Genomic DNA, 27868 nt, shown 5'->3' with positions numbered 1-27868 from the left:
TCTAGACTTCGAGGCCCTACTTTTTCTCTCAAGCGATATATTGATATTTGAAAAAACATATCGATAGATACATCGATAATTCTTGCAGCCTAACGATATTCATCCCTAGCATCACGTATGTCATATCGCGTGTCGCATGGAAATATCTTGAAATAATAAACAACAAACCAACAGAGGAATGGCATTGCAACCCGGATTGTGCTGACAAAAAACACATGCAACAGAATAAAAGACCCTGTGCATCGTGAAACAACACAACGACGAGAAACAGAAGAAAAGCAGTGTTCATCCATATAATCGCGTTGCTTGATGGGTAAGTTTTTGTTTACTAAATGGTATTGTATTTTTTCTTAATTTGTCCCGCTTTTCAGGCCTTTTCGCTAAGATAGGATTCGGCCAACACCACAGACTCTCTTCTCTCAACCCATAGTATAGACGCAGGTAAGTAAGTCCGCTCATTTCTTGGGTAGTTCTAACTAATTTAATACTCAATACCTCTCCCTGCAGTGATTTTGCAATACTCGGGCGGCAGCTCGCACGCACCGTAATAGGGCTGCCAATAGGGATCCCGTGATCGCATATCAGGCACTTCTCCTCCGCACAACTGTCTCCGGCCACTCCTTCCGGTCAACCAGTGTCCAAACTGCATATGCTTCTTGGACTAGTAGGGGTCCTCTGTGCGCATTTAAATCCTGCCACTTGTTGCTGCTTAATTCATGGTAATCTAGAGTATATCCAAATATTACTTTATAAGCAGGTTAATTTTATTATTAATTAATTATGTCGTATGCTAATCAAAAAGATACGCGAAAATCCGGTTACAAATGCATTATTCCTACCTGTCTTTCTGGATATAGAAAAAGTTCGGCCAATTTACCTGTAAAGTTATTCAAATTTCCATCGGATCCATTGTACTTTAATAAATGGGTTGAGGTTTGTGGCTTAGATAAAAATTTGGTGAAAAAAAGCGCACATATTTGTGTACGGCATTTCAAAGCCGAGGATATAGGAATGCGTAAATTGAAGTCCAAATCAATACCAGCATTGAAATTGTCTGATAATACTCCATTGAATCAGTTGCATGAAGGTTTTTATGATGGGAATTCATTTTCGGGCATGCCAGAAGATAACGAACCAATTGAAAATCCAATGAAATCAGAGGGAATCAAACTGGCCGAAGTTCATAATAACATTTCAATCGAACTAGAGCAAGAGTCCGAAACAGAAACACCTGATAAAGATCCACTAGAAAATAATGAATTGAATTCAAATATTTATGGTGAGAATTCCTGTTCGGGAAATGCATTATACAACGAACCAATTGAAAAACATATGAAATCAAAGAGAATCAATCCGAAAGAAGTGCATAATACAATTTCGAACAAACTAGAGCAACGGTCCGAAAAAGACACGCCTGATGTAGATCCACTAGAAAATAATGAATCGATTGATGTCAAATGTTGTAAAAACTGCGTAGCAAAAGATAAAAACGAGGCATATTTCACGAGAAAATACTTTGAGTTATTGGCAGAAAAAGAGAAAAAAGAGGAAGACATTAACAAATGGAAGAGACGATATGCGTCCCTGAAACAATCTATATCTCGGGCCAATGCCCATAGGCGCCGGAAAACTAAAACTAACTCAAATTTGTCTGTTCTACCCATAATAGCCAACATGTCTCATGTTTCTGCGGAGGCAAAAACTATATGTATCATGCTTTTGAAAAAGTCACAGATCTTTAGCCCCGCTGAAAGAGTTATTGCGCAAAACTTAAACTTTTACTCGAAAAGGACCTATGAATACCTCCGAGATGTTTTAAACTTACATTTGCCAGCAAATATCACTTTAGATCGATGGAGTGAGCGTTTCGGATCAGGATTTACTCCTAAATTACTCGGGCCCCAGTCCCCAAAAAAAGTTGTGTAAATTGCCAAGGAAGGGAAATTATAGCCAAATACATAAAAGCTGTTGGTGAGAGAGGTCTGTGTTTTCACGATATATTATATATATACTAATATTTGTATTGTTTAATTTATTTTACTCTGTCGGATTTTGTAAATCATGCTAATAAATAAAATCGGTCGCACAGTGGTGTCTCAGCTGAAATCAAGATAGAAAATTTTCCAAAGCTTTCCAAAATGTAAAACTCATAAACAGATTTTAGCTTTGCAGTAAAAGTGGATGTGTGTAACACCCAGAAGGAAGTGTATATTCTTGATAATCATCAATAGCCGAGTCGATTGAGTTATGTCTGTATGTCCGTCTGCCTGTCCCGATGAGTGCCTAGTGCTCAGAGACTATAAGAGCTAGAGCAACGAAATTTTGTATCCAGACTTCTGTGATATGTCACTGTTATAAGAGTATTTTAAAACTTCGCTCCTCTCCGTTCCGCTTCCACAAAGTATGAAAATCTGTTGCATTCACATTTCTCAAGTCAGGAGAATGACTAAATCTTCTAGAATTTGAACCAGATCGTATATGTAAAGTATTACTATAGCCAGACTGAAGCAAACAATTTAATTTTTTCTCGCTCTGACTCTTTCCAACACAACAAAAGAAGAAGGAACAATAGACAGTAAATCAGAAGAAGAAGAAATTGAATTACAGGAAGAGGCTATAAATAATCTCACAATTCCAGCAATAATAACGTTACCTGAATTTTCAGATGCAGATTGTTCAGATGCTGAGCAATAGTCTCAAAATAGTTTAAACGAACAAGAAAATTCCAACATAGAGTCTTCAGCTGCCGATCGGGTATATGCCAAGGAAATTTTGCAGGCAATTCCTGAATTTGGTGGTAATCCATCTAAAATGATTTTTGACAGCAATAAAATTGGTCAATTTAGCAAAGATACCTTACGAGAAAATTTCTGTAATTTAAGCAATATAGTAAAAAAATAATTGTCTCCACGCTCTGTAAAGGCCAAAAGCTACTATTGATGCAGCTATCAATTCGCTCACGTCTGAAACGTACCCATCTAAGATGTCATCCGACACTACTGATGCCTCGTCCGACACCGACACAGGCTTGATCTCCATGCTAGGGATCTCCGGGGGCTCCACTATGACTACCTTCTTGTAGCCGTAGTCCACAGTTCCCTCCGTGTCGTGGAGAAGTCTAACGGACTCCTCGTTCAGGACGAGGATGATTTGGCGCCCCTGCCCGTTGCCCTCCTCTACCTTGGCCACCTTCCGGCGTTGCCGCTTGCTGAGGGCCTTGGCTGCGGCCTTGCCAGCTTTGGCTGGCTGGTAGTCGGGCAGGACCGTCTTGGCCCATCGCCGCGATTCGATTCCCTGGGCAGACGCCAGGAACACCGGGTCGTCGTTGACCAGGATGAAGGCCGCACGTCTCTTGTCTTAAAACTTGGGCCTATCTTTCTGGCAGAGGCGCCGCCTGCCGGGGTTGTCAAGGGGTCCCCGGTCCCAAGGGGTCTGCCGGCCCCGATGGCTGCCACAGGTAACCAGGACGCCCTTGGGGCCCCCCACGTGGATTGGCCCGCTTGGCTTTTCGGTCCTCTCCTCGCAGCGCCTGCTTCCTTAAAAAAGGGACATGTAAGTGTATATCCTTCAACGCTAAGTATGTTTAATCTGGTGTTAATCATAATCATAGGTTAATATGTTATTTAAACATACCATTTCAGAGACTACATTGAGTATAGAGACAATATTGGGTCAATTCGAAACTGGCATCCATGCCGGTAATGTATAAGTGTTCAAACCTCTACGACCACTTTGGGAATTTATGCCGCAAAAATGTTATTACAAACTCAACTATAACATTTTGGATTTCAAAATAAAACGCCGATAAGTCTCGCACGAAATATCCGATATATTTCTGTGCCGTGCACCGATAAGTAGATTCAAAAGACGCGGGTATAAAGATAGCGAAGTAAGCAACAAAGCAAAAAAAAAATCGTTTCTCCGAAGGCCAGTGTCCGAACTCAGCAAAGTAGTTTCGTTGCAGATATATCTCACCTAAAAGACCATATTATTATCTTGGCCAGTCCAAAAATATATATCGATATATTGATATTTCAATTAGGGCTGCATTATTACATTGACAAGTTTTAAGATAATTAAGAAAAGTGCTAAAGAATTAAATAAACTCGATACTTTTTTGTATCCAGTATTGGAGCCAATCTGTATCCTGCGATGCATTTCCAAGAAAATTGCAATAAACATCGCATCGGCTTGGCATATTTTTGTTCAACTATCATCTTTTCCTCCAGGAAGTTGTACAAACTATAATTATTTACTGATGTTGGGCTTGGAGGCATCTTTTAAATTCACATTCTAGACTTCGAGGCCCTACTTTTTCTCAAGCGATATATTGATATTTGAAAAAACATACCGAAAGAAACTTCGATAATTCTTGCAGCCTAACGATATTCATCCCTAGCATCACGTCTGTCATATCGCGTTTCGCATGGAAATATCTTGAGATAAACAACAAACCAACAGAGGAATGGCATTGCAACCCGGATTGTGCTGACAAAAAACACATGCAACAGAATAAAAGACCCTGTGCATCGTGAAACAACACAACGACGAGAAACAGAAGAAAAGCAGTGTTCATCCAAATAATCGCGTTGCTTGATGGGTAAGTTTTTGTTTACTAAATGGTATTGAATTTTTTCTTAATTTGTCCCGCTTTTCAGGCCTTTTCGCTAAGATAGGATTCGGCCAACACCACAGACTCTCTTCTCTCAACCCATAGTATAGACGCAGGTAAGTAAGTCCGCTCATTTCTTGGGTAGTTCTAACTAATTTAATACTCAATACCTCTCCCTGCAGTGATTTTGCAATACTCGGGCGGCAGCCCGCACGCACCGTAATAGGGCTGCCAATAGGGATCCCGTGATCGCATATCAGGCACTTCTCCTCCGCACAACTGTCTCCGGCCACTCCTTCCGGTCAACCAGTGTCCAAACTGCATATGCTTCTTGGACTAGTAGGGGTCCTCTGTGCGCATTTAAATCCTGCCACTTGTTGCTGCTTAATTCATGGTAATCTAGAGTATATCCAAATATTACTTTATAAGCAGGTTAATTTTATTATTAATTAATTATGTCGTATGCTAATCAAAAAGATACGCGAAAATCCGGTATCAAATGCATTATTCCTTCCTGTATTTCTGGATATAGAACAAATTCGGCCAATTTTTCTGTGAAGTTATTCAGATTCCCATCAAATCGATTGTACTTCAATAAATGGGTTGAGGTATTGGGCCTAGATACAAATTTGATGAAGAGAACTCCACGAATTTGTGAACGCCATTTCAAAGCCGAGGAAATAGGACGGGTTAAATTGAAGTTAGGAGCAATACCAACACTAAACTTGTCTGATAATACTCCATTGAATCAGTTGCATGATGAGAATTCATTTTCGGGCAACGCAGAAGATAACGAACCAATTGAAAATCCAATGAAATCAGAGGGAATCAAACTGGCCGAAGTTCATAATAACATTTCAATCAAACTAGAGCAAGAGTCCGAAACAGAAACACCTGATAAAGATCCACTAGAAAATAATGAATTGAATTCAAATATTTATGGTGAGAATTCCTGTTCGGGCAATGCATTATACAACGAACCAATTGAAACACATATGAAATCAAAGAGAATCAATCCAACCGAAGTGCATAATACAATTTCGAACAAACTAGAGCAACGGTCCGAAAAAGACACGCCTGATGTAGATCCACTAAAAAATAATGAATCGAATGATGTCAAATGTTGTAAAAACTGCGTAGCAAAAGATAAAAACGAAGCATATATCACAAGAAAATACTTTGAGTTATTGGCAAAAAAAGAGGAAGATGTTAACAAATGGAAGAGACGATATGCGTCCCTGAAACAATCTATATCTCGGGCCAATGCCCATAGGCGCCGGAAAACTAAAACTAAATCAAATTTGTCTGTTCTTCCCATAATAGCCAACATGTCTCATGTTTCTGCGGAGGCAAAAACTATATGTATCATGCTTTTGAAAAAGTCGAAGATCTTTAGCCCCGCAGAAAAAGTTATTGCGCAGAATGTACGCTTTTACTCGAAAAGGACTTATGAATACCTCCGAGATGTTTTAAACTTACAGTTGCCAGCAAATATCACTTTAGATCGATGGAGTGAGCGTTTCGGGTCAGGATTTACACCTAAAACTGGAAATATGTTGTAAGCTATCGGATTGTTTCTGCAAACGGTACAAAACACAAACAAAAGTTATTGCCTCAGGGCTTAATGTAAGAGTAGTTATCATTTTTTTTGTGAAATCAAAATTAAATTACCACACCAGAAATCTCTTATTCGATGATTTTTAGATGACCTAACAGAAGATGACAGTTATTAAAAAATGTAAAAAATAAATAAAAAATGTATTGTCATATTACGAAATCTATATGTACATATTTCTCTATTTTTTCACATTTAATTTTTTCTTTTTATATATATTTTTATTGTTGAATTCAATTTGCTCTGTCGGACTTTGAACTGGGGAATTTATATCCTATAGTACATATAGTATATGCTAAGTAGCAATCTTTAAAGATCGGTCAATAAAAAACGACGATCTGAGAATCTCTTAGCGTCGCACAGTGGGGTCTCAGCTGAAATCAGAGGGCGAAAGTTAACTAAACGGATCTGATAGAAAATTCTCCAGAGCTTTCCAAAATGCAAACTCATAAACATATGATAAACATATATTCTTGATCATCATCAATAGCCGAGTCGATTGAGTTATGTTTGTATGTCCGTCTGCCTGTCCCGATGAGTGCCTAGTGCTCAGAGACTATAAGAGCTAGAGCAACGAAATTTTGTATCCAGACTTCTGTGATATGTCACTGTTACAAGAGTATTTTAAAACTTCGCCCCTCTCCGTTCCGCTTCCACAAAGGATGAAAATCGGTTGCATTCACATTTCTCAAGTCAGGAGAATGACTAAATCTTCTAGAATTTGAACCAGATCGTATATGTATAGTATTACTATAGCCAGACTGAAGCAAACAATTAAATTTTTTTTTCGCTCTGACTCTTTCCAACACAACAAAAGAAGAAGGAACAATAGACAGTAAATCAGAAGAAGAAGAAATTGAATTACAGGAAGAGGCTATAAATAATCTCGAAATTCCAGCAATAATAACGTTACCTGAATTATCAGATGCTGAGTAATATTCTAAAAATAGTTTAAACGAACAAGAAAATTCCAACATAGAGTCTTCAGCTGCCGATCGGGTATATGCCAAGGAAATTTTGCAGGCAATTCCTGAATTTGGTGGTAATCCATCTAAAATGATTTTTGACAGCAATAAAATTGGTCAATTTAGCAAAGGTACCTTACGAGAAAATTTCTGTAATTTAAGCAATATAGTAAAAAAAAAAATAATTGTCTCAACGCTCTGTAAAGGCCAAAAACTACTATTGATGCAGCTATCAATAAATTGCAGGCAACTATCGTCGTACAAACAATCCCATTTGGTAATGAGATAGACAATTTACAGAAATTGCTCGAATCTTCGTATATAGCAAAGTTATCCGCTATTCCCAAATTGTTTGAGAAGGTTTTAACTCCGCACTTGCAACATCTCTGCAAGTCACTTATATCTCCAACTCAGCATGGATTTATAAGGCGGCGATCAACCACCACGAACTTGTTAGAGTTTACCTCTTTCATTATTAATGGCTTTCAAGGTAACTTACAGACGGATGTTATTTACACCGACTTTAGTAAAGCATTCGACTCTGTAAACCATTCCCTTTTAGCACATAAACTTGACCTTTTAGGGTTTCCGCCCAACCTCCTGAGATGGATTTCTAGCTATCTTTGTTCTAGGTCTCAAAGAGTCCTCTTCAAAAACTCCCTCTCTTTACCAGTAAAGGTTTCTTCGGGAGTACCACAGGGCAGCCATCTAGGCCCCTTACTCTTCACACTCTTTATTAATGACTTGCCTTCAGTATTAACATACTCTCGAGTACTTATGTATGCGGATGATGTTAAACTCTGTGTCCAGTACAAGGAAATTTCATTTCATTCTCGCTTGCAATCCGATCTCAATAGCTTTCAATAGCTGATGTGCAAACTTGTTACACCTTAATGCCTCGAAATGCAAAGTTATGACATTTCATCGTTCTAACCCTTTGTTGGCTCCCTACACCCTATTTGGGGGTTCTCTTGAGAGAATTACCCTGGTGGATGATCTGGGTGTTATGTTAGATCCCAAGTTAAAGTTTTCCGAACACATTTCTACCATAGTAAATAAGGCCATGGGCCTGCTTGGGTTTATAAAGAGGTGGTCAAAGGAATTTGACGGCCCCTATATAACAAAGACTCTCTATACCTCGCTTGTTCGTCCGATCTTAGAATACTGCTCCTGTGTATGGTGCCCTCCGTATAGAATCAGTACAGAAAAACTTTTTACTCTTTGCTCTGCGGGGCCTTAACTGGGATGCGGGTGTAAGACTCCCATCTTACTCTAGTAGACTATTATTAGTAAACCTCCCATCCTTAGTTAACCGTAGAAAAATGCTTGGTGTGATATTTATGCACAACTTGATCAGGGGTGACATAGACAGCCCTGATCTGTTGAGCCGCATAAACTTCACGATTCCTATTAGACTGACTAGAAACTTTATACCGTTGTTCCTTCCACTTTGTAGATCGAATTATTCCTTGCATGAACCGTTTAGGGTCTTATGCTCGGATTATAATTCCCTCTACCATATTATATCCTCCACTAATTCTCTTCCTCTTATTAAATTACTAATCCTTACACACCTTTCTAGTAATTAGTAATTGTAGTGGTATTTGTATTTTGTATTTTATTGCATGCTTAATTTCTTAATAAGTTTAGTGCTAATTTTCCTCGAATGTTAGTCTAATATCTATCTTTCTGCATGCTCGCGTTTGGTTCGGCTACGCACCGCGCGTCATGCGGCAGCGCCCCTCGGTCGGTTGGGCGGGAGGAGGGCTGCGTTTTGCCTGGGATCCGCGCGTAACAGCCTTCTGCTTGTGTCACACGGGCCACTTGACGGTGCAGTAATTGCATCGCCTCTTGATAGATGCAGTCATTGCATGTCAACGTCCATATGATGAAGGACTGAAGAAGCCGTAGCTATGGTAAAAAATTGTGAGCATGGTAAACTAAAAACTATTCTTGAGGATGCACATTTAAAACAATGAAGGAAGCAAATACAGAATGACACTGCAGTACAGAAATGACTGGTAGTGCAAGTTCCATTCTATACTCCCAAAGAGGACATGCGTGCCGTGGCAATAACTATAGAGGTAACTGATGTTTAGCTCTGTACTGTGACAGTAGACTCCACCTCCCACGCGGCCGTCTAGCTTTGAGCCATCAGTATAGAAGTGGATCGCATGTGCAGGTCCTGGTTCGCCTATCTCCACCTTTAGTCCACCCTAAAGCCCGCCAGTTTAGCATAGCTCTGCCAGTAGTTGACCTCTACTGAGTTTGTTGAGACAAGTTATACTCCTTAGAGCATGATTGGACGCTTCGATGATCGATGTGATCGTGTGTAGGACCGTTTCTGTGGATCTTCCCTTCCTATAGGCAAGCTGGGAGTCTGAGATTAGACTGGGCGGAATACTCGCCGTGTGATGTAGCCCCAGGAGCCGTTCCATCGTCTTCAGAAGGAAGGACAATAGCCTTATGGTTCTGAAACCTTTGCCTGCCTTGGGAATAAAAACGACTTTGGTCTAAAGCCAGGTGTCAGAGATGTACCCGTGGGAGAAGACCCCCTGTGAATTCTTTTGAGCCAATTAGTGTATTTTTGTCTAGCGTGAATCAGTTGGGCAGGGTTGATGCCATCTGGCCCCGCAGACTTGTATGGTTTAAAGCTTTTAATTGCCCAGGAAATCTCTCCTGGTTTATGATATCACTTGAGGCAACGGAAAGAGCCGCGATGTAGAGTGGTCTGTTTTCATCGCAGCCGGGAAAGTGGGTGTTAAGGAGAAGTTTTAGCGACTCATTGCTGGACGTTCTCCACGATTGGTCGGCATTCTTCAGGTAGCTCAGAGTGGGTATAGTCGCTCAATGTCGCTGCAGACGTTTGGCTTTCCTCAGTTCTTTATTAAAAATTGACAGACAGCCCTTGTATTCGGCCCAGTTCCGCTCAACGTTCTCAGCCTTAGCTGTGTTAAAGAGTCTCCGGGAGGCTTTCCGGAGTTCACCCAGTTTAGGAGTCCACCATTCAGGTTTCTTCCGGCCTCTGCTCTTGCCAGAGGTGCAGGATTTATCGAGCGCCTCATTGCAGGCGTCGGTAAATAGTTTAACAAGATGAGTCGTGGCCTCCCTGGAAATCAGGTGGGGTCTCAGGGAGAACACGACAGAGGTGGTCTGAGTTCCGAGTCCAGTTTGTCCGCCTGAGGTTCCGAAATTGAGCTGGTCTCGGTAGTGAAAAAGAGAGTACGGTTTCCACGTACCTGTGGTCCGAGAAGGAGTGCTCTTCCAGGACCCTCCAGAATACGATGTTCCCATGTATCTCATGAGAAGCAAGTGTGAGGTGGGATCACTCCCCCTATTGAATAGGACCATCTGGGTGGTCAGTAAATAGTTGAAAAGGTACTCACCCCTTTCGTTAGTGTCAGTGCTTCCCCACTGGCAGTGGTGTGCATTGGCGTCGCACCCTACGATTAGGCCGGTGTCCTTGGCCTCGCAGTCTGTGATTAGCGCCCTGAGCGCCTGTGGAGGGGGGTCTGGTGAGTCGTGACCCATGTACGTGGAGCAGATTCTCAGTGAGCACCCCTGGCCTTCGAGGCTCACTGCTGTTTGATCTTCATTGCTGAAATTTGGGAGCAAAAATAAGTGCAAATCTCTTGTTAACTGCGGTGTCAGCTACGTATAGCTTATAGTCAGGAGTCCTGAGACCAGAGATCCTGTTTCCGAGGATCCAGGGCTCCTGAATGAGGACTATGTCGGCTCCACCCCTGGCTAGGTAGAGCAAGAGAGTAGCGCATGCTGCCTTACAATGGTGGAGGTTTATCTGCAGTAGTATCAGTGACATTCCTGATGTTTAGCTCCACCTTTGTCTTGTCGTGGTCGCTATCCGAAGAGTCCAGCTCCTCCCCGACCCCGATGTGCTTTAGATCCCTAGTAAGATCGCTCACGTCTGACACGTACCCATCTAAGATGTCATCCGACACTACTGATGCCTCGTCCGACACCGACACAGGCTTGATCTCCATGCTAGGGATCTCCGGGGGCTCCACTATGACTACATTCTTGTAGCCGTAGTCTACAGTTCCCTCCGTGTCGTGGAGAAGTCTAACGGACTCCTCGTTCAGGACGAGTATGATTTGGCGCCCCTGTCCGTTGCCCTTCTCTACCTTGGCCACCTTCCGGCGTTGCCGCTTGCTGAGGGCCTTGGCTGCGGCCTTGCCAGCTTTGGCTGGCTGGTAGTCGGGCAGGACCGTCTTGGCCCATCGCCGCGATTCGATTCCCTGGGCAGACGCCAGGAACACCGGGTCGTCGTTGCCCAGGATGAAGGCCGCACGTCTCTTGTCTTGAAACTTGGGCCATCTTTCGAGGCAGAGGCGCCAGCCCCGATATAGCTCTGCATGGCTGCCACACGGGTAAACAGGACGCCCTTGGGGCCCCCCACGTGGATTGGCCCGCTTGGCTTTTCGGTCCTCTCCTCGCAACGCCTGCTGCCTGAAAACGGTGGACCGACTTAGTCTCCTTCCCCGTCGTTTTGGGCACTGGTTTCCCAGATGCGTTAGTAGAGGGATGGTCTTTTCCCTCCGGCACTTTAGGAGGAGTGCCGAGCTCCTTTGCAGTGTTTTTTGTATGTATATTTAAGTTGGGCATAGTTGGTCCCACGACACGGGAAGGGGCTAGTCGCTAGTGGGGTTAGTCGTTAGTGCTCATGTAAGTGTATATCCTTCAACGCTAAGTATGTTTAATCTGGTGTTAATCATAATCATAGGTTAATATGTTATTTAAACATACCATTTCAGAAACTACATTGAGTATAGAGACAATATTGGGTCAATTCGAAACTGGCATCCATGCCGGTAATGTATAAGTGTTCAAACCTCTACGACCACTTTGGGAATTTATGCCGCAAAAATGTTATTACAAACTCAACTATAACATTTTGGATTTCAAAATAAAACGCCGATAAGTCTCGCACGAAATATCCGATATATTTCTGTGCCGTGCACCGATAAGTAGATTCAAAAGACGCGGGTATAAAGATAGCGAAGTAAGCAACAAAGCAAAAAAAAAATCGTTTCTCCGAAGGCCAGTGTCCGAACTCAGCAAAGTAGTTTCGTTGCAGATATATCTCACCTAAAAGACCATATTATTATCTTGGCCAGTCCAAAAATATATATCGATATATTGATATTTCAATTAGGGCTGCATTATTACATTGACAAGTTTTAAGATAATTAAGAAAAGTGCTAAAGAATTAAATAAACTCGATACTTTTTTGTATCCAGTATTGGAGCCAATCTGTATCCTGCGATGCATTTCCAAGAAAATTGCAATAAACATCGCATCGGCTTGGCATATTTTTGTTCAACTATCATCTTTTCCTCCAGGAAGTTGTACAAACTATAATTATTTACTGATGTTGGGCTTGGAGGCATCTTTTAAATTCACATTCTAGACTTCGAGGCCCTACTTTTTCTCAAGCGATATATTGATATTTGAAAAAACATACCGAAAGAAACTTCGATAATTCTTGCAGCCTAACGATATTCATCCCTAGCATCACGTCTGTCATATCGCGTTTCGCATGGAAATATCTTGAGATAAACAACAAACCAACAGAGGAATGGCATTGCAACCCGGATTGTGCTGACAAAAAACACATGCAACAGAATAAAAGACCCTGTGCATCGTGAAACAACACAACGACGAGAAACAGAAGAAAAGCAGTGTTCATCCAAATAATCGCGTTGCTTGATGGGTAAGTTTTTGTTTACTAAATGGTATTGAATTTTTTCTTAATTTGTCCCGCTTTTCAGGCCTTTTCGCTAAGATAGGATTCGGCCAACACCACAGACTCTCTTCTCTCAACCCATAGTATAGACGCAGGTAAGTAAGTCCGCTCATTTCTTGGGTAGTTCTAACTAATTTAATACTCAATACCTCTCCCTGCAGTGATTTTGCAATACTCGGGCGGCAGCCCGCACGCACCGTAATAGGGCTGCCAATAGGGATCCCGTGATCGCATATCAGGCACTTCTCCTCCGCACAACTGTCTCCGGCCACTCCTTCCAGTCAACCAGTGTCCAAACTGCATATGCTTCTTGGACTAGTAGGGGTCCTCTGTGCGCATTTAAATCCTGCCACTTGTTGCTGCTTAATTCATGGTAATCTAGAGTATATCCAAATATTACTTTATAAGCAGGTTAATTTTATTATTAATTAATTATGTCGTATGCTAATCAAAAAGATACGCGAAAATCCGGTTACAAATGCATTATTCCTACCTGTCTTTCTGGATATAGAAAAAGTTCGGCCAATTTACCTGTAAAGTTATTCAAATTTCCATCGGATCCATTGTACTTTAATAAATGGGTTGAGGTTTGTGGCTTAGATAAAAATTTGGTGAAAAAAAGCGCACATATTTGTGTACGGCATTTCAAAGCCGAGGATATAGGAATGCGTAAATTGAAGTCCAAATCAATACCAGCATTGAAATTGTCTGATAATACTCCATTGAATCAGTTGCATGAAGGTTTTTATGATGGGAATTCATTTTCGGGCATGCCAGAAGATAACGAACCAATTGAAAATCCAATGAAATCAGAGGGAATCAAACTGGCCGAAGTTCATAATAACATTTCAATCGAACTAGAGCAAGAGTCCGAAACAGAAACACCTGATAAAGATCCACTAGAAAATAATGAATTGAATTCAAATATTTATGGTGAGAATTCCTGTTCGGGCAATGCATTATACAACGAACCAATTGAAAAACATATGAAATCAAAGAGAATCAATCCGAAAGAAGTGCATAATACAATTTCGAACAAACTAGAGCAACGGTCCGAAAAAGACACGCCTGATGTAGATCCACTAGAAAATAATGAATCGATTGATGTCAAATGTTGTAAAAACTGCGTAGCAAAAGATAAAAACGAGGCATATTTCACGAGAAAATACTTTGAGTTATTGGCAGAAAAAGAGAAAAAAGAGGAAGACATTAACAAATGGAAGAGACGATATGCGTCCCTGAAACAATCTATATCTCGGGCCAATGCCCATAGGCGCCGGAAAACTAAAACTAACTCAAATTTGTCTGTTCTACCCATAATAGCCAACATGTCTCATGTTTCTGCGGAGGCAAAAACTATATGTATCATGCTTTTGAAAAAGTCACAGATCTTTAGCCCCGCTGAAAGAGTTATTGCGCAAAACTTAAACTTTTACTCGAAAAGGACCTATGAATACCTCCGAGATGTTTTAAACTTACATTTGCCAGCAAATATCACTTTAGATCGATGGAGTGAGCGTTTCGGATCAGGATTTACTCCTAAATTACTCGGGCCCCAGTCCCCAAAAAAAGTTGTGTAAATTGCCAAGGAAGGGAAATTATAGCCAAATACATAAAAGCTGTTGGTGAGAGAGGTCTGTGTTTTCACGATATATTATATATATACTAATATTTGTATTGTTTAATTTATTTTACTCTGTCGGATTTTGTAAATCATGCTAATAAATAAAATCGGTCGCACAGTGGTGTCTCAGCTGAAATCAGAGGGCAAAAGTTAACTAAACGGATCTGATAGAAAATTTTCCAAAGCTTTCCAAAATGTAAAACTCATAAACAGATTTTAGCTTTGCAGTAAAAGTGGATGTGTGTAACACCCAGAAGGAAGTGTATATTCTTGATAATCATCAATAGCCGAGTCGATTGAGTTATGTCTGTATGTCCGTCTGCCTGTCCCGATGAGTGCCTAGTGCTCAGAGACTATAAGAGCTAGAGCAACGAAATTTTGTATCCAGACTTCTGTGATATGTCACTGTTACAAGAGTATTTTAAAACTTCGCTCCTCTCCGTTCCGCTTCCACAAAGTATGAAAATCTGTTGCATTCACATTTCTCAAGTCAGGAGAATGACTAAATCTTCTAGAATTTGAACCAGATCGTATATGTAAAGTATTACTATAGCCAGACTGAAGCAAACAATTTAATTTTTTCTCGCTCTGACTCTTTCCAACATAACAAAAGAAGAAGGAACAATAGACAGTAAATCAGAAAAAGAAGAAATTGAATTACAGGAAGATTGGATGGATTACAGATGCAGATTGTTCAGATGCTGAGCAATAGTCTCAAAATAGTTTAAACGAACAAGAAAATTCCAACATAGAGTCTTCAGCTGCCGATCGGGTATATGCCAAGGAAATTTTGCAGGCAATTCCTGAATTTGGTGGTAATCCATCTAAAATGATTTTTGACAGCAATAAAATTGGTCAATTTAGCAAAGATACCTTACGAGAAAATTTCTGTAATTTAAGCAATATAGTAAAAAAATAATTGTCTCCACGCTCTGTAAAGGCCAAAAGCTACTATTGATGCAGCTATCAATTCGCTCACGTCTGAAACGTACCCATCTAAGATGTCATCCGACACTACTGATGCCTCGTCCGACACCGACACAGGCTTGATCTCCATTCTAGGGATCTCCGGGGGCTCCACTATGACTACCTTCTTGTAGCCGTAGTCCACAGTTCCCTCCGTGTCGTGGAGAAGTCTAACGGACTCCTCGTTCAGGACGAGGATGATTTGGCGCCCCTGCCCGTTGCCCTCCTCTACCTTGGCCACCTTCCGGCGTTGCCGCTTGCTGAGGGCCTTGGCTGCGGCCTTGCCAGCTTTGGCTGGCTGGTAGTCGGGCAGGACCGTCTTGGCCCATCGCCGCGATTCGATTCCCTGGGCAGACGCCAGGAACACCGGGTCGTCGTTGCCCAGGATGAAGGCCGCACGCCTCTTGTCTTGAAACTTGGGCCATCTTTCGAGGCAGAGGCGCCAGCCCCGATATAGCTCTGCATGGCTGCCACACGGGTAACCAGGACGCCCTTGGGGCCCCCGACGTGGATTGGCCCGCTTGGCTTTTCGGTCCTAGCCTCGCAGCGCCTGCTGCCTGAAAACGGTGGACCGACTTAGTCTCCTTCCCCGTCGTTTTGGGCACTGGCTTCCCAGATGCGTTAGTAGAGGGATGGTCTTTTCCCTCCGGCACTTTAGGAGGAGTGCCGAGCTCCTTTGCAGTGTTTTTTGTATGTACATATATTTAAGTTGGGCATAGTTGGTCCCACGACACGGGAAGGGGCTAGTCGCTAGTGGGGTTAGTCGTTAGTGCTCATGTAAGTGTATATCCTTCAACGATAAGTATGTTTAATCTGGTGTTAATCATAATCATAGGTTAATATGTTATTTAAACATACCATTTCAGAAACTACATTGAGTATAGAGACAATATTGGGTCAATTCGAAACTGGCATCCATGCCGGTAATGTATAAGTGTTCAAACCTCTACGACCACTTTGGGAATTTATGCCGCAAAAATGTTGTCACAAACTCGACTATAATATTTTGGATTTCAAAATAAAACGCCGATAAGTCTCGCACGAAATATCCGATATATTTCTGTGCCGTGCACCGATAAGTAGATTCAAAAGACGCGGGTATAAAGATAGCGAAGTAAGCAACAAAGCAAAAAAAAAATCGTTTCTCCGAAGGCCAGTGTCCGAACTCAGCAAAGTAGTTTCGTTGCAGATATATCTCACCTAAAAGACCATATTATTATCTTGGCCAGTCCAAAAATATATATCGATATATTGATATTTCAATTAGGGCTGCATTATTACATTGACAAGTTTTAAGATAATTAAGAAAAGTGCTAAAGAATTAAATAAACTTGATGCTTTTTTGTTTCCAGTATTGGAGCCAATCTGTATCCTGCGATGCATTTCCAAGAAAATTGCAATAAACATCGCATCGGCTTGGCATATTTTTGTTCAACTATCATCTTTTCTTCCAGGAAGTTGTACAAACTATAATTATTTACTGATGTTGGGCTTGGAGGCATCTTTTAAATTCACATTCTAGACTTCGAGGCCCTACTTTTTCTCAAGCGATATATTGATATTTGAAAAAACATACCGATAGAGACATCGATAATTCTTGCAGCCTAACGATATTCATCCCTAGCATCACGTAGCATGGAAATATCTTGAAATAAACAACAAACCAACAGAGGAATGGCATTGCAACCCGGATTGTGCTGACAAAAAACACATGCAACAGAATAAAAGACCCTGTGCATCGTGAAACAACACAACGACGAGAAACAGAAGAAAAGCAGTGTTCATCCATATAATCGCGTTGCTTGATGGGTAAGTTTTTTTTTACTAAATGGTATTGTATTTTTTCTTAATTTGTCCCGCTTTTCAGGCCTTTTCGCTAAGATAGGATTCGGCCAACACCACAGACTCTCTTCTCTCAACCCATAGTATAGACGCAGGTAAGTAAGTCCGCTCATTTCTTGGGTAGTTCTAACTAATTTAATACTCAATACCTCTCCCTGCAGCGACTTTGCAATACTCTGGCGGCAGCTCGCACGCACCGTAATAGGGCTGCCAATAGGGATCCCGTGATCGCATATCAGGCACTTCTCCTCCGCACAACTGTCTCCGGCCACTCCTTCCAGTCAACCAGTGTCCAAACTGCATATGCTTCTTGGACTAGTAGGGGTCCTCTGTGCGCATTTATATCCTGCCACTTGTTGCTGTAAGCATTAACCCACATAATTAGATTATTAATTAACTATGCCGTCTACTCATCAAAATGACAACCGAAAATGCGGCTACAAATGCATTATTTCTTCCTGCCTTTGTGGATATAGAGACAGTTCCACCAATTTTCCTGTGAAGTTGTTCACTTTTCCATCAGATCCATTATTCTTCAATAAATGGGTTGAAGTTTGTCGTTTAGACAAAAATTTGGTGAAGAGAACTGCACGAATTTGTGAACGGCATTTTAAGCCTGAGTATATAGGAAAGCGTCGATTAAAGTCCAATGCGGTTCCAACATTAAACCTTTCTCCGCTGACTCCATTAAATGCAAGTATTTGTAATGAGAATACATTTTCTGGCCATTCAGTAGGCAACAAACCAATTGAAAAGCCAATGAAATCAAAGAGAATCAAACTGGACGAAGTGCATGATAAGATTTCAAACAACCTAGAGCAAGAGTCTGAAACAGAAACGTCTGAGGATGATTCTTTGGCAGATTATGACTTAAATGCAAGTATTTGTGACGAGAATTCATTTTCAGACATTTCAGTAGACAACCAACCAATCGAAAAACGTATGAAATCAAAGAAAATCAAACTGACCGAAATGCATAATAAAGTTTCGAACAAACTAGAGCAAGAGTCCGAAACAGAAACGTCTGAGGAATATTCAGTTAAAGATAATGAATCGGAAGATTCATTTGAAGACAATGAATCGATAGATATGGAATTGTGCAAAAAGATGACAAAAAAAGATTCGTCCGTTAAAAAAAAACACTACCGCCCAAACGGTTGCAGGTGCATTATTTCTTCCTGTCGTTGGGGATATAGAAATAATACGAAAGATTCCCGCGTTAGATTATTCCAATTTCCGTCGAATCTAGCCTGGTTTAATAAATGGGTTAAGGCTTGTAATTTAGACAGCAATTGTATCAAAAAAACTGCACGAATTTGCGAACGCCATTTCCAGTCCAAGTATATAGGAAAGCTTCGATTGAAGCCCGAAGCAATACCAACACTGAACTTGTCTGATAATACTCTATTGTCTCCATTGAATACAGGTATTTGTGACGAGAATACATTTTCAGGCATTAAGGTATACAAAACACCAATTGAAAAACCTATAAAATCAAAGAGACTCAAACTGGGCGAAGTGTATAATACAATTTCAAACGACCTTGAGCCGGAGTCCGAAACTGAAACGCCTAATGACGATCCATTTGAAGATAATGAATCGATTGAAATAGAATTGTCCAAAAAGGGACCAAAAGGAGAATCGTTCGCTAATCAAAAAGACAACCAAAAATGCGCTGGCAAATGCATTATTTCTTCTTGCCTTTACGGACATAGAACAAAAATTACCAATTTTTCTGTAAAGTTATACAAATTTCCATCGGATCCATTATTCTTCAGTAAATGGGTTGAGATTTGTCGTTTGGATAGAAATTTGGTGACAAAAACAGCCCGAATTTGCGAACGGCATTTTGATGCCAAGTATATAGGAAATCTTCGATTGAAGCCCGAAGCAATACCAACGTTAAAATTGTCTGATAATCCTGCATTGAAACCACTGCATGAAGAAAGTTATGGTGAGAATTCATTTTTAGGCAATGCAGAAGATAACGAACCAATTGAAAAACCAATGAAATCAAAGAGAATCAAACTGGCTGAAAGACATAATACAATTTCAAAGGATCTAAATCAAGAGTCCGAAACAGAAACGCCTGATGAAGATCCCCTAGAAAATAATGAATCGATTGATGTCAAACGTTGTGAAAACTGCATAGAAAAGGAGAAAAACGAGGCATATTTCACAAAAAAATACTTTGAGATATTGGCAGAAAAAAGAAAAAAAGAAGAAGACTTTAACAAATTAAAGAAACGATATGTGGCCCTAAAAAAATGTATATCTCGGGACAAAAGGCGTCGGAGAATTAGAGCTAACACAAATTATTGTGTTCTTCCCATAATAGCCAACATGTCTCATGTTTCTGCAGAAGCAAAAGCTATATGTATCATGCTTTTGAAAAAGACAAAGATATTTAGCTCCGCAGAAAAAGTTATTGCGCAAAATATACACTTTTACTCGAAAAGGACTTATGAATATCTCCGAGATGTTTTACATTTAAATTTGCCAACAAATCGCTCTTTAGATCGATGGGCTGTGCGTTTCGGACCAGGATTTAGTCCCGATTTAGTAGGCGAGCAGTCCGAGTAATTGCTAAAGGTAAAATAAGCAGTAATTGTGGCGAGGTCTTCGTTTCAACTATATATGCACATGATACTCAAGGCAACGAAAAGTATGGCCAAAATTCAAAAAGCCGTTGGGGAGACAAGTCTGTGTTTTCATGATTAGAAATCTGGAATTATATTGTAAGCAAATGGTACAGAACACAAACAAAAGTAATTGCCTCGGGGCTTAATGTAATAACAGCTATTTGCAATTTAAATTTATATTTATTTCATGCTATTTTCCAGCGCTACAAGCCTAAACTTATTATTAATTACTTATTACTTACTAGGAGTGAGTTATTTTCTTTCGAAACCCATATTAAACCAAAGGCCACTGTTCAAACAAGAACTCATTATTAAACACGTTCAATTATGTAAACCGAACTCTATCGTTTACATAAATTAGCGGGGTGTGAGCGGAGGTCTATTAATCCATTAACAAGCACGACAACAAAACAAAAGTGGAGAAACACTTATCCAATATAGTCCCAAAATAACACTTATGGATGCATGCACTCGAATTGCAAGCCGCATTAACTTTGTATCCATTCCGTGGGTCTTGCACCTCATACCTTATTGTTAGATTATATATGTATAAGGCTTGGATTTTAAGAATAAAATTGAGTTCGAATTTACTACTCAACTCACAATTATCTACTCTTTTCTTTTAAGGTCCCAAAAATTAGTATGTAAGTTATAAGTTTATTTTTTATTTGTTTTTGGATATATATTATGTATGTATGTAGCTTCCCTCTACCAGAAGGCGCACACTGAAGGTGGAAGGGTGCTTAGTGGGCAGAGAGTTGGGGTTAAAATAATGATCCGATCTAATCAAAATTTTGAAATCTGGTAAATATGGTAATATTCTATGATTCCGCGTTTTCGGTTTTCCCTCTTAAAAATTGCCTTTGATTTTCGACCTTTGTAGTCTCCACACAAAATTTTGTTGCTCTAGTTCTAATAGTCTTTGAGAACTAGATGTAAAACAAGACGGGCAAACAGATATGGCAATATCGACTCAGTTATGGATGCTGATAAAGAACATATATACATTGTGTGGTCGGAAGCGATTCCTACCACCTCAAAACTAATATAGTCCTAAACTCTTCGAGTACCGAGCATAAAAAGTCCAATTTGGTTGACTAGGAATATCAGTCGACAGTCGACACACTATTTGTGGAAAAACACTTTCATGCCGTCAAGGCGGTCAGATTAGCCAACTTACATATGTATGTATAACTGCCAGTTATAACAAACGATATTGAGCTGGTAAGTACTATTTTACCAAATACATAGTCCAGAATTTTCTCTTTTTGGAGAAGTGTCGACCGTATGTACACACCCTCCTACGAATTCGTATTTATTAACTTATTAATGTTTGTACTTGTCTTGAAGGGATGAGCACGCCCTTCCAAAAGCCTCGCTTCCTTCTGTGTAACACACATCCACTATCGCCACCTATACTCTTTTTGAGTATCGGGTATAAAAAGAAACTTCAATAGTTTCATTCACGAGAAGGGGAGTTCCAAATCGCTGTTGTCAGAACGAATATTTTCTATGAATTTATAATTTATCGTATCTTCAATCTATTTCAGCCGATTTCAATGCAATTCCATCAATTTCTACCGCCTGCAAGCTATCGCTTCAATCGCCTTAAACTTACTTAAACCTATTTCAAACAATTTCAATCCCATTTTACCGTTTTCAACCTAGTTCAATCAACTCCTTTACAATCTATTTCAATCGAATTCAAACAGTTGCAACTGAATTTCAATCTTGTTCCATCAAATACAATCGATATCGATAATTATCGATAATTGAATTATAATTCAAGAATGATCCAGGCCTGCAACTTAAGATTTCAATAGTTTCAATTTGTAGTATTGATTGGACTCCTTCCATGCAAGCCATTACTGATTAAATATCAATCGTATATGTATCTCATTTCATTTGAATGGACCAGCACGCCTTAACACAAACCTCGCATATTTAATAAATTTAACAAAAAAGGACTCTTGACCGATTTTCATTTTTAATATCATTCTTTTATTCAATATGTAGAAGTATTTAGTTACAAGTTTTTTCATTAGTTATGTTCATCATTCGTACGTACATGCGTGGCTAATAAGGTTTCATGTTCTTCTCGTTAATATCTTTGTTTAATTTAAACCAAGTTTCTCCGTATCTTCTCTGAGTGGGTATTGTTGGGGCTATAGGGTTTTAAAATATAAAGGAGTTCAAGCATTGGTCAAGAGCGGCTTCTTTAAGCACCCCAAACTAAAGTGGAAGATCGATAAATGTGGTCATTGAAGGGTTAGAAAAGTAAATACAGGGAATAGAACTGGTTCGAGGTAATTGATTGCTTTTCTTAATAGACCTTTCGACCTTCCACTTTCTAGATCGTACAGCTTGCTGTTGAATACAGGTTTTATTCATATACTGTTCGGCTGTATATTTATACTGTAGGCTGTCACTTGCTCTGCTGCTTTTTAAACTGATTTTCGCTTGGCTTATTGTAGTTCAAGGAATGACCAACTTATGGTTTAATGCTGTGGAAATATGTATGCCTACCCTACCCGAACTTCGGGAGTGCAAGTACAAATCTAAATATTTTTATGTATACATTTCTACAATTTGGAAAAATTCTACTAGATGATAAATGGTATGGTATGAATTTTATTGTTGGTTTTTTTCGACTTGATTTTTGGTTTTAGGCTAGGTATCCTTCCTTTTAGTATGTATAATCTTGTTAAAATTTATGGCCTGGTAAAAGATTTGCTTGCCACGGCTGATAAAAAAATATTTCTTGTTTACTTACTGGCTCATTATAAAAGTTGATCATTTCTTGGGTATACATATAATATAGACAGCTATTCTGTTCATATATAAAAAATGCGCCGTATAAAATGCCTCAAGCTTTGCGCTCATGTTTGTTGTGCCGTTTTGTTGGTGTCGGGAAGGGCTGAAGGGTTTGGTTAGTGTGTACTATTTATATATATGTATGTATTTACTTTCATGTATATTTAGTAATGCTATGCTATTCTCTAACTTCATGTCGTATTAATATCAATTTTGATTTTAGTTTTGTTGTCATCGCAGCCTTCCATTGAAGCCAATTTGTTGAATCTTGAAGCTGAACTTGAAATTTGTAGAACTGAAACTGAAACTCTAACAGAAATAGAAATAGAAATAGAAACAGAAACAGAAAAATAAGCCCAAGTTTTTATTCTAAATCCATGTGTGGTGTATTGTGTGAAGAAGGGCCAATTGACTCGATCAAATTGAGAAATAAAACGTTTGCTTTTTGCTACATAATAAACTTGTTTTATTTTTTTCACAAAGAAATTAGCGTTAATCATATTCAGTATAATCATAATAAACATAAGAGTCTAATGCATAGTTAAATCAAATGCTCGAATGCGTTCCAAAATTTTGTATATATATACTCGTACTCGTAACTTGTGCCAATTGCTCGCCGTTTACAAAACTAAGGGTTTGCTCTGCTTGTATACTTGGATTGGTTGATCCAAGTGTCCGTGTTCGAGTGTGTAACTACAAAATACATCTCGTAATTATCCAATATAATTTATATTTATATTTATATGTATGTATATATTAGTATATTTTTATATATAATTTATAGTTTTTATTCTTCACGTCTGCTTCAGGAAATGCCTGGCCGTCAAATTTCCTTCCTCGCTCGGTTCGTACTTTCTTTTTACAACAAATTACAAATGGTTTATTCAGTGTATGGATTTTAGCTATGTCCTTAGCTTAGTTTACAAGGTTCTTCTGTCGAAAAATTTTACAAATTTCTGCTGCTGCTGTGTCTATATGGTATACTTTACAAATCGGTAATTTGTATGCCTTTTCAATATCGTTATCCATGCCGTGTGGCACACAAAAACCATTTCACTTCACGTCACAAGTTTACATGGATCTCGTAAAAGTTACACTACATATCTCCGACTCGGGCTTCGACTTGCTTGTTCAAGTGATCTACATGCGTGCAAAAAATTGTTACTGTAAAAACTGGGCGCGTGTAGAATACGCCAGCTTACGTGTAAATTTCACTGTGTCTCTGCTCTGCTCTGCATTTGCATATACTTATTCAGTATACAGTATACATATACATATACATACATATTTAAAAACGTTGCTACACGTCGAGCTCAAAACTAAGTGTAAGACATATGTTTTATATCTGTTTGTGTATATAGGTATAGTATATATATATTTATTATATATATATGTATATATGTATGTATGATGCATGTATATAGAGTTGCAGGCTTACACTTACTATTACGACTAAGCAGCTTGCTGTATGTATGTGTTTCTGTTTCTGTGATTGTGAGGGCAAATGTGGGTGTTCGGGCGTTCGGGTGTGCGGGTGTGCGGGTGTTTTGTGTCATGTGTGTATACTAAACGTTAAATGCAAAGAGCGTCTAACGTCCAGCATGTACATATGTATGTATCGCCTACAGAAGCATGTCGAGATTCCTACATACAATGGATTCCTCTATGGATTATATGAATTAAAATTATCAGTGCATTGCGCTCTAGAGACAGGCAGTTGATTAGTTAATAACTAAAAATACCAAACGAATAATACCAAACTACTGTTCGCGCCGTCGCTTGAAATGCTCAAATGATCTTAGCGCTGGCGATTGCGGGTTTATTGCGGGGCCGCACTTCTATGTATCATGTTTGTTGTTGGTAGGGGTACAGAAAGATATAGTTACAAATGGTCGATGAATGGTACATACATATTACTTTTGTTATATACAAAACACGACAACGACGATGATGACGATGACGATGGCGACGACAACGACAACGACAACAACAACGACAAAAACACGACAACGAAATTGTGTGTACAAAAATATGCATTAATACACTTTACATTCATCTCCAAAAATTGTTTTACATGGATACATCTGTGCTTCGACGAAACCGACAAAAGGTCTAAATTCGTTCGTTTTTACCGTCTTTCGTTTCAGTAATCAGTATTCAGTATTTTAGTATTGGAATAAGGCGTCCCGAAATAGTCTAAATTTATATAACAAAATGTACAAAATTCTTGGTACTCGTATTGTTGGTTACTTTTTACAATGTATGTATACATATAAAATTTTTGTTTGCAATTTACAAGTGTTCGATAACATGCTAAAACAATTCTATACACTTACGTGAGGGATAGGTTAGGGGGAGGGAAAGGGATGCTATCGGATCGGTTCGGATGGGATGGGATGGGAAATGAGGCTCATAGATGATTCATAGATGTCTGTTGCACAGCGATTGCAATTCAAGCCGCGCAGGGGCAGTAAGCACTTTCTGTAGTCTGGAGCTGTTTTTAAGCATATCCGTATAAATACATTCTATATCGTACAGTAAGGTGGGCTGGCAATGACTGACAAACGAAAGGCTTTTGCAATAAATTTGGGAAACCAAAAAAGGGGACACGTAAAATTTTGCATTCGCTTCGTTTATGGTTTATTTAATATGATTTGCGTACATTTGTTCTGCCCTCTCATCTCTCTTATTTGCTGTTTCGTTTTGCTGATACAAGTAGTAAAAATCGCTGAGAAATCATCATCTTCAATTAAAAAAATCATAATTCGGTAATCAGTTGGGCTTACTTGGCTAAACAGGGGTTGGGTTCTCTCAACTGGCGCCCACCTTTCGCTTATCTTCTTCATCCCGATCATATCATGATATCATCGGTGCGTGGGGCCAGGCCATGAGGATGTATAAAATTATAAATACATGCGTGTAGGATCGAATAGAATATGTATAGTAGTATGGGTTACTGCGACTTAAAATCAAACAAATTTACAAATTACATACATATGTATACAAAATGGATAATAATAATAATAATATTAACTTGCTTCCGATGCATGCGTGTATGGGTGTTGTGTACGTGTGAATGTTGGTGTGTACAGGTGTGTATGTATGATGTGCTGTGCGTGTGAGTCTTCTTGGTTCGCTATCGTTATGGTAATCGGTTTCGTTTTGTTTTGTTTTGTTTTGCTTCGTTTCGTTTCGTTTCCCTCTATACACAGCAAGTACATAATTTACAAAAAATAGTTCAATTAAAATTAATGAGAATTTTACATAACCGTTAAATTTTACATGTGAACAAATTGAAAAATTACATGGTTTCATTGATACATGGTTTGTAGTTTGGGGTTTTTTGTACAAAATTTTACACAGTGCAAAAGCAGCGCGAATGAGTCGAAGAGTCGTTAATTGTGAGAGTGTTTGAGTGTTTCGGTGATCGTGTGTGTTGCGTGTGTGTGTGTGTGTGTGTGTGTGTTTCCGGTTTCATATTGTTTTGGTAGCTGCTGGCTCCATTAACATATATTTACTCTACGTTCTACACTATGTGTGGTTTATGTTTGCTATTCGTTATATAAACGTATGCATATTTGAAATGGTTCCTCTGTCCGAACTTATAAATTCTACGCATATTCGTGCTGCCGCTCTCTATACTCTTTACTCTTTACTCGTTACTCGTTACTCTTTACTCTATACTCTCTACTCTCTACGCTCTATATCGCAATCTCCTCCAATTTCCGGCTCTTCGGTTTGTCCTCTTATCAATTTACAGTCGAAACATTAATCATTTACAGATAGGCTTGCTATATAATCATTAATTTACAAAGTTACAACGAAAGTGTACGCAGACAATTTGTTTCTTTGACAATTACATTCATAATAATTTCTTTGTTTTTCTTTCTTCTTTCTTTGTTTTTAACTTAAACATGCGATCGCATTGTACAAATATTTCGTTTGAAATCTTCCGTTCATCTAAGTGCTATTTTTTGTTCGTAAAAATACAAATTAGTTTTGAGTTTTCTTTTTTTTTTTGTTTTCTTCTTTCGAGTGCACGAGCACAGTGCTTGACAGTAGTGACAGTGCGCACAGTGATCGTTGCGGCTGCCACGAGAATGCACGCCATGGAGGCATGGCATTCAATATTGGGTGTTCCGCTCGGGTGTTTGCTTTCACTCGTATTTGAGAAGCGTGCATGCGTGCGTGCGTGTGAGTGAGCTAGTGCTCTCTTTACAATTCTCCGACGGCCCAGGCGGGGCCTGGAGATGGGGCTCTCTCTCTTCTGATTGCAGCACGATTCGGCTGCTTGTTCAATAAATTAGATTACATTTATATGTATTTATTTATAGTATGCTTTAGCTTTTGGCTCGTCTCCTTTGCTCTCCTTTGCTCTCCTCTCGCTCTCCACGCTCTGGCAGATGCCAGACTAAAAACTAAACCTCGATTCGAGAAGGAGGATGTTGTTTCTGTTGACTACATCGACCGTATGATTTCTTCTCTACTTGTCTTTATAGGACGCCGTTGGCGGCTGTGGGTGGTCCAATGGGACCAAGGCCACTGTTGACGGCAGCCACCACCGGCGATGACGACTCGGACACAGCTGGCGATGTTGGTTCGACAATCATGGCGCTGCCATTCTCCTGCACGGAGCAAATCGTTGGCGAGGCGATGCTGGTGGTGGTCGAACAAGAGTTGGTGCTGCTGCTGTTGCTGTTGTCCAGCGAGACGGCTGAGGATGCGGTCGCTAGGGAAGCACTGCTCGCTGCAATCGAGCATGTGGATGTGGTCGCAGCTGCGCTTCCGGCACCGCTGACTGCCCCCGCAACGGATATGGGCGTTATTTTCATGTAGTATTTCTCCAGCTTGGCGTTGATGTGCTTCCCGTAGGTGTACTTGCGCAAGGCCGTCATGTGGGGCCGTATCTTGGTCATCAGCTTCTTCAGCTGCGTCGGCTCGGACACATCGATCATCTTCTGGACCACGTAGTTGGCATACTGGTCCTTCATCATCACGTGCAAGGCGCTAAGTAGGGCGGAAAG

General features: G+C 39.9%; 5 protein-coding genes across 7 annotated transcripts in view; 4 read left to right on the top strand and 1 right to left on the bottom strand.

Annotated features, from left to right (window-relative positions):
• Nucleotides 1–137: 137 nt before the first annotated feature.
• LOC113566294 lies at nucleotides 138–2100 on the top strand. Its single transcript, XM_026991279.1, has 3 exons — nucleotides 138–313; nucleotides 372–441; nucleotides 508–2100. Exon 3 carries the CDS (start codon nucleotides 781–783, stop codon nucleotides 1924–1926), a length of 1146 nt encoding a protein of 381 aa, XP_026847080.1. The 5' UTR covers nucleotides 138–313; nucleotides 372–441; nucleotides 508–780; the 3' UTR covers nucleotides 1927–2100.
• Nucleotides 2101–4396: 2296 nt separating this feature from the next.
• Nucleotides 4397–6332, top strand: LOC113565639. Its single transcript, XM_026988196.1, has 3 exons — nucleotides 4397–4600; nucleotides 4659–4728; nucleotides 4795–6332. The coding sequence occupies exon 3, from the start codon at nucleotides 5068–5070 to the stop codon at nucleotides 6172–6174; it is 1107 nt and encodes a 368-aa protein (XP_026843997.1). The 5' UTR covers nucleotides 4397–4600; nucleotides 4659–4728; nucleotides 4795–5067; the 3' UTR covers nucleotides 6175–6332.
• A 6399-nt stretch (nucleotides 6333–12731) lies between these two features.
• Nucleotides 12732–14734, top strand: LOC113565638. The gene is made up of 3 exons (XM_026988190.1): nucleotides 12732–12923; nucleotides 12982–13051; nucleotides 13118–14734. The coding sequence occupies exon 3, from the start codon at nucleotides 13391–13393 to the stop codon at nucleotides 14534–14536; it is 1146 nt and encodes a 381-aa protein (XP_026843991.1). The 5' UTR covers nucleotides 12732–12923; nucleotides 12982–13051; nucleotides 13118–13390; the 3' UTR covers nucleotides 14537–14734.
• A 2468-nt stretch (nucleotides 14735–17202) lies between these two features.
• On the top strand, nucleotides 17203–23082 carry LOC113565637. Of its 2 annotated transcripts, XR_003408699.1 has the most exons (5): nucleotides 17203–17355; nucleotides 17414–17483; nucleotides 17550–17749; nucleotides 20658–20674; nucleotides 23068–23082. XR_003408699.1 is itself a non-coding variant. In XM_026988185.1 (3 exons), the coding sequence occupies exon 3, from the start codon at nucleotides 17788–17790 to the stop codon at nucleotides 19969–19971; it is 2184 nt and encodes a 727-aa protein (XP_026843986.1). In that variant the 5' UTR covers nucleotides 17203–17355; nucleotides 17414–17483; nucleotides 17550–17787; the 3' UTR covers nucleotides 19972–20635. The 2 variants fall into 2 exon arrangements, 1 of the variants encoding a protein (XP_026843986.1); XM_026988185.1 differs by lacking the exons at nucleotides 20658–20674; nucleotides 23068–23082 and having other exon boundaries at nucleotides 17550–20635.
• Nucleotides 23083–25810: 2728 nt separating this feature from the next.
• LOC6592084 (maternal protein pumilio) overlaps nucleotides 25811–27868 on the bottom strand; it is a 97428-nt gene continuing 95370 nt past the window's right edge. The window contains exon 7 of one of the 2 annotated variants that reach the window (XM_026984559.1): nucleotides 25811–27851. In XM_026984559.1, the coding sequence (XP_026840360.1) occupies nucleotides 27338–27851 (514 nt within the window). In that variant the 3' untranslated portion in view covers nucleotides 25811–27337. The remainder of the gene's footprint in view (nucleotides 27852–27868) is intronic. The other variant, XM_026984560.1, reaches the window with a different exon arrangement.

This window comes from Drosophila persimilis, unplaced genomic scaffold (assembly GCF_003286085.1).
Source record: "Drosophila persimilis strain 14011-0111.01,24,50 unplaced genomic scaffold, DperRS2 tig00000000-arrow-pilon, whole genome shotgun sequence".
Taxonomy (NCBI): domain Eukaryota; kingdom Metazoa; phylum Arthropoda; class Insecta; order Diptera; family Drosophilidae; genus Drosophila; species Drosophila persimilis.
This window is presented reverse-complemented; position numbering and strand designations above follow the sequence as displayed.

Coding starts and splice junctions, on each gene's coding strand:
- LOC113566294 (XM_026991279.1), top strand. CDS start 781: ATGTCGTATGCTAATCAAAAAGATACGCGAAAATCCGGTTACAAATGC.
- LOC113565638 (XM_026988190.1), top strand. CDS start 13,391: ATGTCGTATGCTAATCAAAAAGATACGCGAAAATCCGGTTACAAATGC.
- LOC113565637 (XM_026988185.1), top strand. CDS start 17,788: ATGCCGTCTACTCATCAAAATGACAACCGAAAATGCGGCTACAAATGC.
- LOC113565639 (XM_026988196.1), top strand. CDS start 5,068: ATGTCGTATGCTAATCAAAAAGATACGCGAAAATCCGGTATCAAATGC.